Below are 12,229 nucleotides of genomic sequence, written 5' to 3'. Positions count from 1 at the left end.
AATTATGATAATTTGTATTTGAAGGAATTAGGCTGAATGCTGGATTTGGAGTCAGCTTGTCATCAAATCCTAACCCTTTCCCTCATTACCTATATGTGTTTGACCAAGTCACTTTAATTACTTGATCCTATTTCCTCATGTGTGAAATGAAGGGGATGAACTAGACCAGTTCTAAGATCTTTTCAAAATCTATCACTTTCATCAATTTTTAAGAATCTTTCTATATCCTAATTTTTTTTCAGAAAACAACAAATATTAACATGACTGGTGAAATTTATTAGCTCTATTTAACTCATGAGAAAATTGATGTTTTCAGGAGTTAAGAATAGAATAAACATCTTATATATGAAATGTCTCACTTTGGAGACCTTTATTTAAGCGCTGATTGCAAAGTGATTAATATTTTAGCCACAACAATCCTTGAAGACCATCTATTAATTATACAGGGATGGTAAATTGTGTTGGTGCAGGGAATACACACACTAATGAAATCAGGTGGTTAAAATAAGAAGCTAACATTTATAGGGTCAAACTACTAGATTATTGATTTAGAAGTGGAGAGGGGGACTTTATGTATATATGCTTGGAATTTCACTTCATTTTACTTTAGGTTAAAAAGTAATTTCATCATTATATTAATGTTATTTTTTTTTGCCAACTGTCCCATCTGATAAGACAGAATTATTTGAGTTCCTTTAACATTAAAAAGAAATTAAAATTTTTTTTTGCTTAATATTTCACTTCTTTGAATAGGTAGACACTCTCATTATGATGTACAAAACTCACTGTCAGTGTATTCTGGATAATGCAATTAATGGAAACTTTGAAGAGGTAAGGGTGATCACAAACATTTTCTTTTTATATTATATGTGTGCTCATGTAGAGTGAAGAAATTAATTACTTTTACCCTTTCTCCCACCAACAGATTCAACATTTTTTACTACATTTTTGGCAAGGAATGCCTGATCATCTTCTTCCACTACTTGAAAACCCTGTTATCATTGACATTTTTTGTGTTTGTGACTCAATTCTTTATAAGGTGAGCCTCATCACATATTAATATTTTCTACATGTAATGTGCACTTAAAAAAACAACTTCTTATTGGATTACCTTATGGGAAATGTTTTCTATAAATTTTACATTTGAGTATAAAAATAACAAAAATCCCTCAGGCTGAAGAGGTGCTGGCAAATTAATTTTTATTTGATTTTCAAAGGATTTTTATTTTTTACAAAACTAGTCTAATCTATCACTTAGCATTAACAATTGAAGAGATGCAACTTCTGTTTTTTTTTAAATTTATCATTATTATTATTAGATTATAGTCTAAAGAAAACCATTTAGATATTTTACTGGATAAGTTTATGATATTTGCAAAAAAGAATTAGGTGCAATTATGGAAATTCCTTTGAGCATCTTATTTTCCATTGGCTTCAAATGCAGCCTTCAAAACAAAAGATTAGGTATAATAGAAAAGGCCCCTGATTTTAATAAAAAAGCTCCTAGCATGTTGTTTCAACTGAAATAAAAGATTTTGGGCATCTACAAAAGATTCATCAATCATGGATTCTTATGGAAAGACAAGAGCCTCAGTCTCCTAGCCAAACACTAAATGAGGTAGCATACATGGAAGCTTTTCTGGTGGAGAGGAAATGGTCAAGAAGGATCCATAACTAATTTCATTCTCAGTCACAGTGAATGGACATAAAAGTGTGGGGAGAACCAGCCCACTGTGTAAATATCATCAGATTTTGCTTGGTTAGTTTAAGACTTACATTGCCAAAAAAATCAGCTCTTTACAAAATAAATTGGAATCAAGAGAACTTCAAGCTAAAAGAGTGGCAAAACTGTTAGAAAATGTACTTATCTTTATAGTGACTTAGTTGCAGATGCAGGAAGGAGAGAAACTTAGGGGCAGAATCATAGTATCCTGTTCAACCTCTTTCCTCCCAATCAAGGAATGAAACAATTATCACCTAAGAGGATTGGGCAGATGCAGTGTTCTCCCGAGTTCAAGCTGTAACAACAGGTATAAAGAATAGTTCATCATTTCTAATGTAAAAAACAAGCCATTAATCAAAACTAAAGCTTAAGTAGCTTCAGAAGACAAATAAAGAATTATAGTGCTTGAGTCTTAGGCTCACCCTTAAATGTTTGCTTCTTGGACCACTTACTCTGCAAACTCAAGCCACAGCATTGGGGATAAGTTGAAAGACAAACTGGGTTATGAACTTTAGATTGGCTGCTGAGAGATCTGAATAGAAAGTAGAGCTATAGGCCAATGCATCTGCATGTCTCTTCTCCTAGTCCTTGGTTCCCAAATGGAGAATCCAGGGACTGGGCAGCAATTCAAGGAAGCCTCAAGTTCTAGCACCTGATGCTTAAAATGATGGAAGGCCTGTAGAATTGGCTCCTTCATAATGTTACATTTCTATAGTGCTTTAAAAATTTACCAAATACTTTCTTCACCACAACCTTGTGGGGGGTAGGGAGTACAGATATTATCCCATGTTATGGATAAGGAAATGGAGTTCCAGAATGGTTGGATTCGTTCACAACTCCACCAACAATGCATCAGTGTCCCAGTTTTCCTGCATCCTCTCCAACATTCGTCGTTATTTTTTCCTGTCATCTTAGCCAATCTGACAGCTGTGTAGTGGTATCTCAGAGTTGTCTTAATTTGCATCTCTCTGATTAATAGTGATTTGGAACACTCTTTCATATGAGTGATAATAGTTTCAATTTCATCATTTGAAAATTGTCTGTTTGTATCCTTTGGCCATTTATCAATTGGAGAATGGCTTGATTTCTTATAAATTAGAGTCAATTCTCTATATATTTTGGAAATAAGGCCTTTATCAGAACCTTTAACTGTGAACATGTTTTCCCAGTTTGTTGCTTCCCTTCTAATCTTGTTTGCATTAGTTTTGTTTGTACAAAAGCTTTTTAATTTGATGTAATCAAAATTTTCTATTTTGTGATCAATAATGGTCTCTAGTTCATCTTTGGTCACAAATTTCTTCCTCCTCCACAGGTCTGAGAGATAAACTATCCTATGTTCCTCTAATTTATCTATAATCTCGTTCTTTATGCCTAAATCATGGACCCATTTTGATCTTATCTTGGTATACAGTATTAAGTGTGGGTCCATGCCTAATTTCTGCCATACTAATTTCCAGTTATCTCAGCAGTTTTTGTCAAATAATGAATTCTTATCCCAAAAGTTAGGATCTTTGGGTTTGTCAAACACTAGATTGCTAGTTGACTATTCTGTCTTGTGAACCTAACCTGTTACACTGATCAATTAATCTATTTCTTAGCCAATACCAAATGGTTTTAGTGACTGCTGTTTTATAATATACTTTTAGATCAGGTACAGCTAGGCCACCTTCATTTGATTTTTTTTCCCTTAATTCCCTTGAGATTCTCGACCTTTTATTATTCCATATGAATTTTGTTGTTATTTTTTCTAGATCATTAAAATATTTTCTTGGAAGTCTGATTGGTACAGCACTAAATAAATAGATTAGTTTAGGGAGTATTGTCATCTTTATTATATTCGCTCGGCCTATCCAAGAGCACTTAATATTTTTCCAATTATTTAAGTCTGACCTTATTTGTGTGGAAAGTTTTTTGTAATTTTGCTCATATAATTCCTGACTTTCCTTTGGTAGATAGATTCCCAAATATTTTATGCTGTTGACCGTTATTTTGAATGTAATTTCTCTTTGTATCTCTTGCTGTTGGATTTTGTTGGTGATGTATAAAAATGCTGAGGATTTATGGGGATTTATTTTATACCCTGAAACTTTGCTAAAGTTATGAATTATTTTCTAATAGCTTTTTAGTAGAATCTCTGGGGTTCTCTAAGTATAGCATCATATCATCTGCAAAGAGTGATAGTTTGGTTTCCTCACTGCCTATTCTGATTCCTTTAATCTCTTTCTCGACTCTTATTGCCGAGGCTAGTGTTTCTAATACAATATTGAATAATGGTGATAGTGGGCAACCTTGCTTCACTCCAGATGATTAAGATTCTTTTTAAAGTGATAGATTGTCTATAATTCTTATATATATATATATATATATATATATATATATATATCCCACCTGCCCTAGGTTCCCATGTAGCCACACATTTTAGAGATATTAAAACTATAAATACATGAAAATAATCAAATAATTATTAATTTTTAAGTGATTTTATGGAAAGTGTTGGCTCTAAAGATTTAAGATGACTATCTTTTCCTATGTTTAAGGTCTTAACAGATGTCCTCATTCCTGCAACAATGCAAGAAATGCCTGAAAGGTAGGTAAGTTGGGGAAAATATGTTTAACCTGTCAGTACAGAGGAGTTTCATTCTACATATTACACTAAAGGAGAGATGCTATGGTACAGTGAAGAGTGAATTGGTTTTGATTTCAGTAAGACCTTATCCTGCCCTTTCACACTTACTGACTGTGTGACCCTGGGCAAAGTTATGATGCATACAAGGGACTCTCTAACACTGGAAGTTGCAAAGAAAATGTCAATCTATTTTGGTTGAAGAATTTTCCTACTGACAAATCCCTATGCCAATGAAAATTCAAGTTTCCATTCTTCTTCTTTCTCTACCAATTAATCACATTTAAAAAAAAATCACACCAGAACAAAAGATATCTATTCAGTAAAATAAAATTACTAAGTGTCTAGACTTTGCATAAGTAATATTAAAAAGTTAAATGAAGATATCTGCCCTATTTATAAATAATGACCTGTGCCCTCAGAAAACTTATAGCCTAGTAGAGGAGGTAAAATGTCCATAGGTTAGTATAATGTAGATTAAATGAGACAAGTGTATATAAGTACCATGAGATCAGATGAGGCAGAGATCATTTCCACTTTGGAAAAATCAGAGAAAAGCTTCAAAGCATTCAAGCTGGGCCTTGAAGAGTGGGTAGAATTTCAGTAATCGAAAATTGGCCTAGGGTAGAGTAGAAGAGAAGGAATTTCAGGTATAATCCAAGGTAAAGATGGAAGGAAGTAAAATAAAAAAAGAAATGTTTGGGGAATGGCAAGTTTGGATGGAGCATTAAGTAATAGGTAGCAATCTGCATGCATTTTGTTTCCTTTCCCAATTTTATTAATTATGTATGTTTTCAGCCAAAAGTCTTTTTTTTGAGTATCATAGAAAAAGAGGTGAAGGAACATGATGTCTTTAAAACCTGTGGGTAGCCTTAGACAAAATCTAAGTTTTAATTCCCCAGACAGAGTTTCAATAGAAACTGGTTTGTTAAATATAAATTTCTAACAATAAGAATCATAAGGAAAGATTTAAGTGCATCAAGAAATGCAGCACCATATATTTATTTAGAAACAATGACCCTAAACTTAAAAATTTGCTTAAGTGAGAAAGTAATATTATAGTAATGTAGTCTTTTAAGAATAAAGGGTTCTGATGATTTGATGTGAACTGATTGTTGGAGGCCTCTATAAAACTTTTTTTTTTTTTGCTAATAGGAGAAAAACAGAATTTTATTTTATTTTTTAAAATAATAACTTTTTATTTACAAGTTATATGTATGGGTAATTTTACAGCATTGACAATTGCCAAATCTTTTGTTCCAATTTTTCCCCTCCTTCCCTCCACCCCCTACCCTAGATGGCAGGATGACCAGTAGATGTTAAATATAAATAAATTAGATACACCATAAGTTTACATGACCAAGCCAAAAAACAGAATTTTTAAAAAGCTCTTTTCTTTTGAATAATAACCAGTTTAAAACCTTAGTATATCAAGGAGCAAATGCACACAGTGCTAAGTAAATGGAAAGTGTGTAATAAATATGTGATAGAGAAATTGAGAGGCAGCTTGGTGTCTTGAAAAAGAAAAAGTATTGTAATTAGTTTTGGAGTCATAGGTCCTGAGTACACAATCTGATTCCTGTATTTTATGTAGCATAACCATGGGTAGAATGAATGAGTTTTCTGGGCCACAGATTCTTGATCCTGTGAAAAGAGGGTGATTGAAGTGGTTAGTCTCTAAGAATGTTTATAGCTTCAAATCTATGATCCTATGAATTACACTTAACTGAGTTACATTTTTCTTATAGTTTTTCCTTTTACCATTCTTTTACCATATGTTCCTTTGACTTCTTTATTACTTCTGCATCGTGAAACTGATATTAATTTAGATCAATAAGAATAAATTATACATAGTCTCTTGGCTCTGCAGTAGATCAAAGTTTCTGCAATACAGTGGCTATGTTTACAATCATCCAGTCAAGTGAATTTTATAAATATATGAATAGATTGCATATACAAAGGTATTTGGTAAATTGCAGCTAAGACACAGATTACTGATAATTTTTTTCATTTATCTCTCAGGATGGATGTGAGGATAAAAATGAGATGATATTTGTAAAGCACTTTATAAAGGGTTCTCTCTGTCTCTATAAATGTTAACTATGACTACTGTTTAGCAACTGAAAATTTACAAAGTGCTTTCACGGTAGAGTTCATCAACTTCAATGAATTCAATTTCAAAGACATATAGTCATATCCACCTATCCATTTATCTATCTATCATCCATCTATCTATTTTACAATCCTAATCTATAGCTCTAATCTCTCTCTTGGCCTTAAATTTGATGCCACTTGCTACCTGCTGCACATCTTATTCTAGATAATCCATTTAAATCTCAAATTTACTGTTTAAAACAGAATTGATTATCTTCTGTTCCCTTTCAAACTGCCTCTTTCCCATTTGAGAGTTCTATTACCTTTCATCCTTCTAGTCATACTGAATTAATCTCAGCTACTTTCAAATTATTTTCTACCTCTCTCTTCTCAAAGTAGTTAAAAAAAATTTTTTTTTGTCTTTATATGACCAGCACCTAGCAAAATGATTTGCATATAGTAGATGAAGTGAGGATTTGAATGATTTTGTTTGACTTTCACAACAATCTTGGGAGAGAATGTCTGGTGAAGGTACTATTTTTTTTCTGTTTTGAAGATGAGAAAACTTAAGTCCATGGATAAATTTTGAAGTTTATAATTAGTAAACAATGAGACCATTCAATTATGTGTCTTCTGATTCCAAGTTTGCTTTGTCCATTATGTTTAATTGCCTGTGAATAATAATCATTAGTTTTGACAATATTACTTGGTCAATTTTACTTCCTTTGAAGAATGTAGTGAAAAGTTCAAATGTCTGTTGTCAGAAAGTTATTCAGAACTTAATAGTTTTTCAAGAACATTTATTATTTCATAGAGTCATAGAAATTTAGCTGTGAAAGGACACTTCAAAACAACCAAGTCTAAACCCACCAAATTTCTTTGATTTCTAGGTTTGTAATTACTTCTCCCTCCCCTAAAGTAAAATTACCTTAACATATGGGTTTCTTTGTAGTTTGTTAGCAGACATAAGAAATTTTGCTAAAAACTGGGAACAGTGGGTTGTTTCATCCTTGGAAAACCTGCCAGAAGCCCTAACTGAGAAGAAACTACCCATCGTACGGAGATTTGTATCTTCCCTAAAACGACAAACATCTTTCTTACATCTTGCTCAGGTAAGCCAAAGTGTAAATTATATCTAAAATCTTTTGGCTATTGCTATATTAAAACAAACCATATTTGTCATAGTGTAATCAAGAGATGAAATCCTTTTTTGAATACAAACATTCAAATGGTCAAAGTGATGTTGGTGTGGTCTTTTTGGTGAATTGGTGAGAGCTGTGGAGAAAGCCCACTTATTCACTGCTTATTAAGTGACAAACTAGAAATCTTCCAATTCCCTTTTAAATATACTGAGAAGGAAAGACATCAAAAGTTTCATTCTAAATAAGAACTGCCAATAAGAAAAAAAGATTTATATTTCTTAAAAGTATTTTTTTTCATCTGATTATTCCCCTCTGGGAAGTGCTTAGTGTCTTAATCTCTGGAAGAATTTATGGATTATCATAAAACAGATGTGAGTTTTCTAGTCCTCATTTTGATCTTATGGAGGAGAGAGCTAATTCTCTAAGACTAGAAGCTCATAAAATCATTTACAAGACAAGACAAGTGAGGTGATGGAGTGGATATAACTTTGGGCCTGGGTCAGGAAGAACTGAGTTCAAATGTAACCTTAGATACTTACTAGCTGTGTGATCACCAGAAAAATCACTTAACCTCTCTGGCTCACTTTCCTTTTCTGTAAAATGGGATAATAATAACACTAACATCCAAGAGTTATTTTTGAAGGCCACACGAGATAATATAAGTAAAGTGCTCAGCAGAGTGCCTGGAACACCAAAGAAACTTAATAAATGTTTCCTTCTTTCCTTCCTAATATATCTAGATCAGTAAAAACATAAGTAGTAGATGTAGAAATAGCTAAATTCTGTGGGGAAAACAAACAATGAACCATCATTCATTTGCCTTACAAGATTATTCATTGGATTTTAGATATAGGATTGGAAAGAGAAGAAAAGATCTTATAAAGGGGTTGTGGGTAGTTTTAAGGAGTCTTTACAAACTGGTGTCCTTTTGTCTTTCCAGTTTTCCCATACTTCATACCTCTCTTCCCCATCCCCTCTCTTCAATACATTGATACTGGCCTCTTTGCTGTTCCTCACACAAGTGGGTAGTTTTAAGGGGTCTTTACAAACTGGTTTCCTTTTGCCTTTCCAGGTTTCTCATACCTCATACCTCTCTTCCCCATCCCCTCTCTTCAATCCATTGATACTGGCCTCTTTGTTGTTCCTCACACAAGACACTCTACCTCTCTATTTCATGCATTTTCAATGACCATCTAACCCCCAGGCTTGGGAGTCTCTTTCTCTTCTCTGCCTAAATTATAGCTGAATTTCCACCTTTGAAAAGCCTTTCCTGATTTCTTTGAATGTTAATCCTTTCCCTCTGGTAATTTCCTTCAGTTTTCATTGTATGAAATTCTGCTGTATTACTTGTACATAGTTTTTTCATTCTATCTTTCCTATTATACTGTGACTTCCTCAAGGGCAGGAATTTTGCCTTTCTTTGCAAGTCTAGTGATCATCCCAGTGCATGGCACAGTAATAAATTAATAAATGCTTATTTATTAAATAAAGTTTTGTTTTCTTTATAGGTCTATATATTTTATTGTAGGTATTTGAAGCACTACTCCGAGGAGGGAGCCATAGCCTTTCTTATATCATGAAAGGGGTCAATGACACACAAAAATGGTATAGATGAGGAAACTCATACTAATAGAGATTTAAGTACTTAAGATCATTCAGGTAGTAAGTATCTGATGGAGGATTGGCTTTCTGCTATAGAGTCAGTGCCATCTCCACTGACTCTCACATAAATCTTTCATATTTACTCTGTGTGTGACTTTGGAACAATAGCAATCTCTAGAGGTTTCAGTTTCCTCATTAGCTTGGTGACAGAGTAGATAGATAGTGTTGAACTTGGCATAGCAGAGCACAGTAGGGTTCTAGGTTTGGAGTTAAAAATGATGGGTTCAAATACTGCTTCAGATATTTAAAAGATAGCTTTTTAACTTCGAGCAAGTCATTTAATTTTTCATCCTCAGTTTCTCCAACTGGAAAATAGGGATTATAATAATACTAGTCTCATTGAATTATTGTCAAGATTAAATGAGATAAAAATTAAAGTACTCTTTACCCCTTTAGGGCTTATATAGGATTTCTCAAAAGTACTAATACTTTTGAACACAAGCATAACTGCTATTATGAGAATTAATGACTTATTATAGTTAATTATTGACAATTAAATTAATTCTTTAAACATATGATTTATTATTAATATTAATCTGTAAAATGAAGTGTGGCCTTGATTGAGAATTGGATCTCTGTAAGTCTGGTGAAGTCTATGAACTCCTTGAAATAATATTTAAAACTATGTAAAAATGCATACAACAAAATACCTATGTGAAGAAAAAGCTAAAGTTTAATCAGTCACTCAATTAACATTTATTAAGCACTTCTAGACTCACTTTTAGCTTTAATTCTATGAGCTTGTTATTTTAGTCTTAAAAGTAGAGGAGGAAGATGTTTATCTAGGTTGTTTACTCCTCTAGTCATCATGAAGATTTTCTTTCTGGGAGAATTGAAATCTTCTTCATATCTTTTCTCTTGATCAATGCAGATTGCCAGACCAGCCCTGTTTGACCAACATGTTGTGAATTCTATGGTGTCTGACATTGAAAAGGTTGATTTGAATAGCATTGGATCTCAGGCATTTCTCACTGTTTCTGGAAGCACTGATCCTGAATCTGAAGTCTATACTGAATGTAAGTCTGATTTTTTTTCCCTATGATATTTAAGTTAAAAATAAACCAAGAAACTTTTGACCAATTTTGGTCTGATAGCAAATTACAGACTGGGTAAATTCCACATGATGAAGTAACTAGACATTTTCTAAATTATCGCTGTGATCATCTTCTACCTTTAAAAGTGCAAAAAAAGTTCACATTCTTTTGTAGACCATCTATCTGATAGCAGTTTGAAGCCTGAGTGTAGCCCAATGCAGAATAAAATCTGAGGATAGCCCAATCCAGAGTGAGGTCTAATGGTAGCCCAATCCCATTTTGATTCTGTTCTATGTGTGTGTATACACACATACATGCATTTCTGTATGTATGAAATTGCTTTGAGATCTGTACCTTCCTCCTCCCCTCTCCCATAGTATTGAATTTGGGACTTTGATGAGTATGAAGGAGCTGGTATTTAAAGGAAAGAAAAATCTAAGTAACTTCATTTTTATCTTAAAATTAGCAAAATAATGAGGTTACATTGAATTCATTAGCTCTCAATAATAATTCTCTTTTATTTGACAAAGGTACTTTAGATTCAAAAGATCTTTTGAATTTATTTGTGAGGTCTAATATGCTGTCGTAAGAGATAGTTTTGCTTTTATACTTGTAAATCTCAGTTACTTGAATTCTAACTTCAAGCTTTAAAACATATAGCTTTAAAAAAGTTTCTGCTGTAATGATAATTTTTTAAAAAAGTAAACATTTCTTATTCCTCCACCAGTTTCTGAGTTTTCCTACTTTTCTATATTTAGTTATTACTCTATCTCACAATATTTTAAGCAACAGCACTCCAGTTCTTAAAGACAGGTTAGTTTAATTGATCTTTGGATATTTCAATATTTTAACAAGATCTTTCTTCTAACATTTATAGTTTGGTTTCTAAGTCTAGAATGCATGTTATGATATAAGAACATATTTTATGAGTCAGTCTAATTTGTACAATATAGCAAAATTCAGCGAAGATATGTTATCTACTATTATCTAATGAAATAGAGACATCTGCCTCCTCAGTGCTATAATCTTATATTTTGATTTCAAAAGTTAATTATAGTACTTCTTATATATTATCTGGATGTGTTATTGAGAGTAGAAATCATTCTGCAAGCAAGATATGCTTTTAGGAGATTATTCTATCAGAAACTGGGTAGCAGTTTACACTTGCTGACTCAGACCTCAATTAAAACTTTAAATTAGCAAAATAAAGCACTTAAGAAATTATCAGTGAGTTAAGGAGAAATAGAGAGGATTGTTTTCTCATTAATAATATATTATGAGAATCTTTAAATTTAATATATCAAATCACAGTAAGAATATTTAACTTCATAATATAATAAGAAAATTAACTGCAGAAGTACATTGATTAAATTAATTAACAGTAACTTCTGGAAGACATATCTACAAACTAGGATGCTGCCACTCCTATATCCCTATCACTTAAAGGAGACTATATATTGTGCCAGGCAATGAGAATTAGAACAAACAAACTGTTCGGTCACATATGGTTTCCTAGGGCTTCTATAATCACAGACATTTGTCACTATCAGAAACTAATAGCTTCAATGAACAATAAAACAAGGAACATATTGTGATTGGTTTTCTATCAAGCCATCCAAGATGCTTCTCAGGTCTTCTGGGCATGTTTGTGAGCTTATGACACAAACCATAAATGAAAAGTTTACATTTTTCATTAGGTCATAATTAGGATATCAGCTGTGTTTTATATGAATTTAATTTGCATTTACATAGCACATATACAAGTCTTCTCATTATTATTCAATGTGGAAAGCCTCTTGGATGTGTTATTGTCCTTACTTTAATGGACAAAGAAACTGAGGTCCAGAAGGATGAAATGCTAAGTCTAATTTTTTTACTCAAAGTTTTTTACTCTTTCTACCACACTATTCTAGTTTGATCATAACACAGTAGCTAGAAATGCCAACTGAGT

At 32.6% G+C, this 12,229-nt stretch overlaps 1 protein-coding gene across 1 annotated transcript in view; it reads left to right on the top strand.

Moving 5' to 3' along the window:
* RFX6 (regulatory factor X6) overlaps nt 1-12,229 on the top strand; it is a 65,508-nt gene that overhangs the window by 37,923 nt on the left and 15,356 nt on the right. Inside the window, exons 8-12 of the mRNA XM_003769394.4 lie at nt 754-831; nt 926-1,039; nt 4,261-4,310; nt 7,393-7,552; nt 10,116-10,260. Coding sequence (XP_003769442.2) covers nt 754-831; nt 926-1,039; nt 4,261-4,310; nt 7,393-7,552; nt 10,116-10,260 — 547 coding nt within the window. The remainder of the gene's footprint in view (nt 1-753; nt 832-925; nt 1,040-4,260; nt 4,311-7,392; nt 7,553-10,115; nt 10,261-12,229) is intronic.

Source organism: Sarcophilus harrisii, chromosome 4, assembly GCF_902635505.1.
Source record: "Sarcophilus harrisii chromosome 4, mSarHar1.11, whole genome shotgun sequence".
NCBI classification, from domain to species: domain Eukaryota; kingdom Metazoa; phylum Chordata; class Mammalia; order Dasyuromorphia; family Dasyuridae; genus Sarcophilus; species Sarcophilus harrisii.
This window is presented reverse-complemented; position numbering and strand designations above follow the sequence as displayed.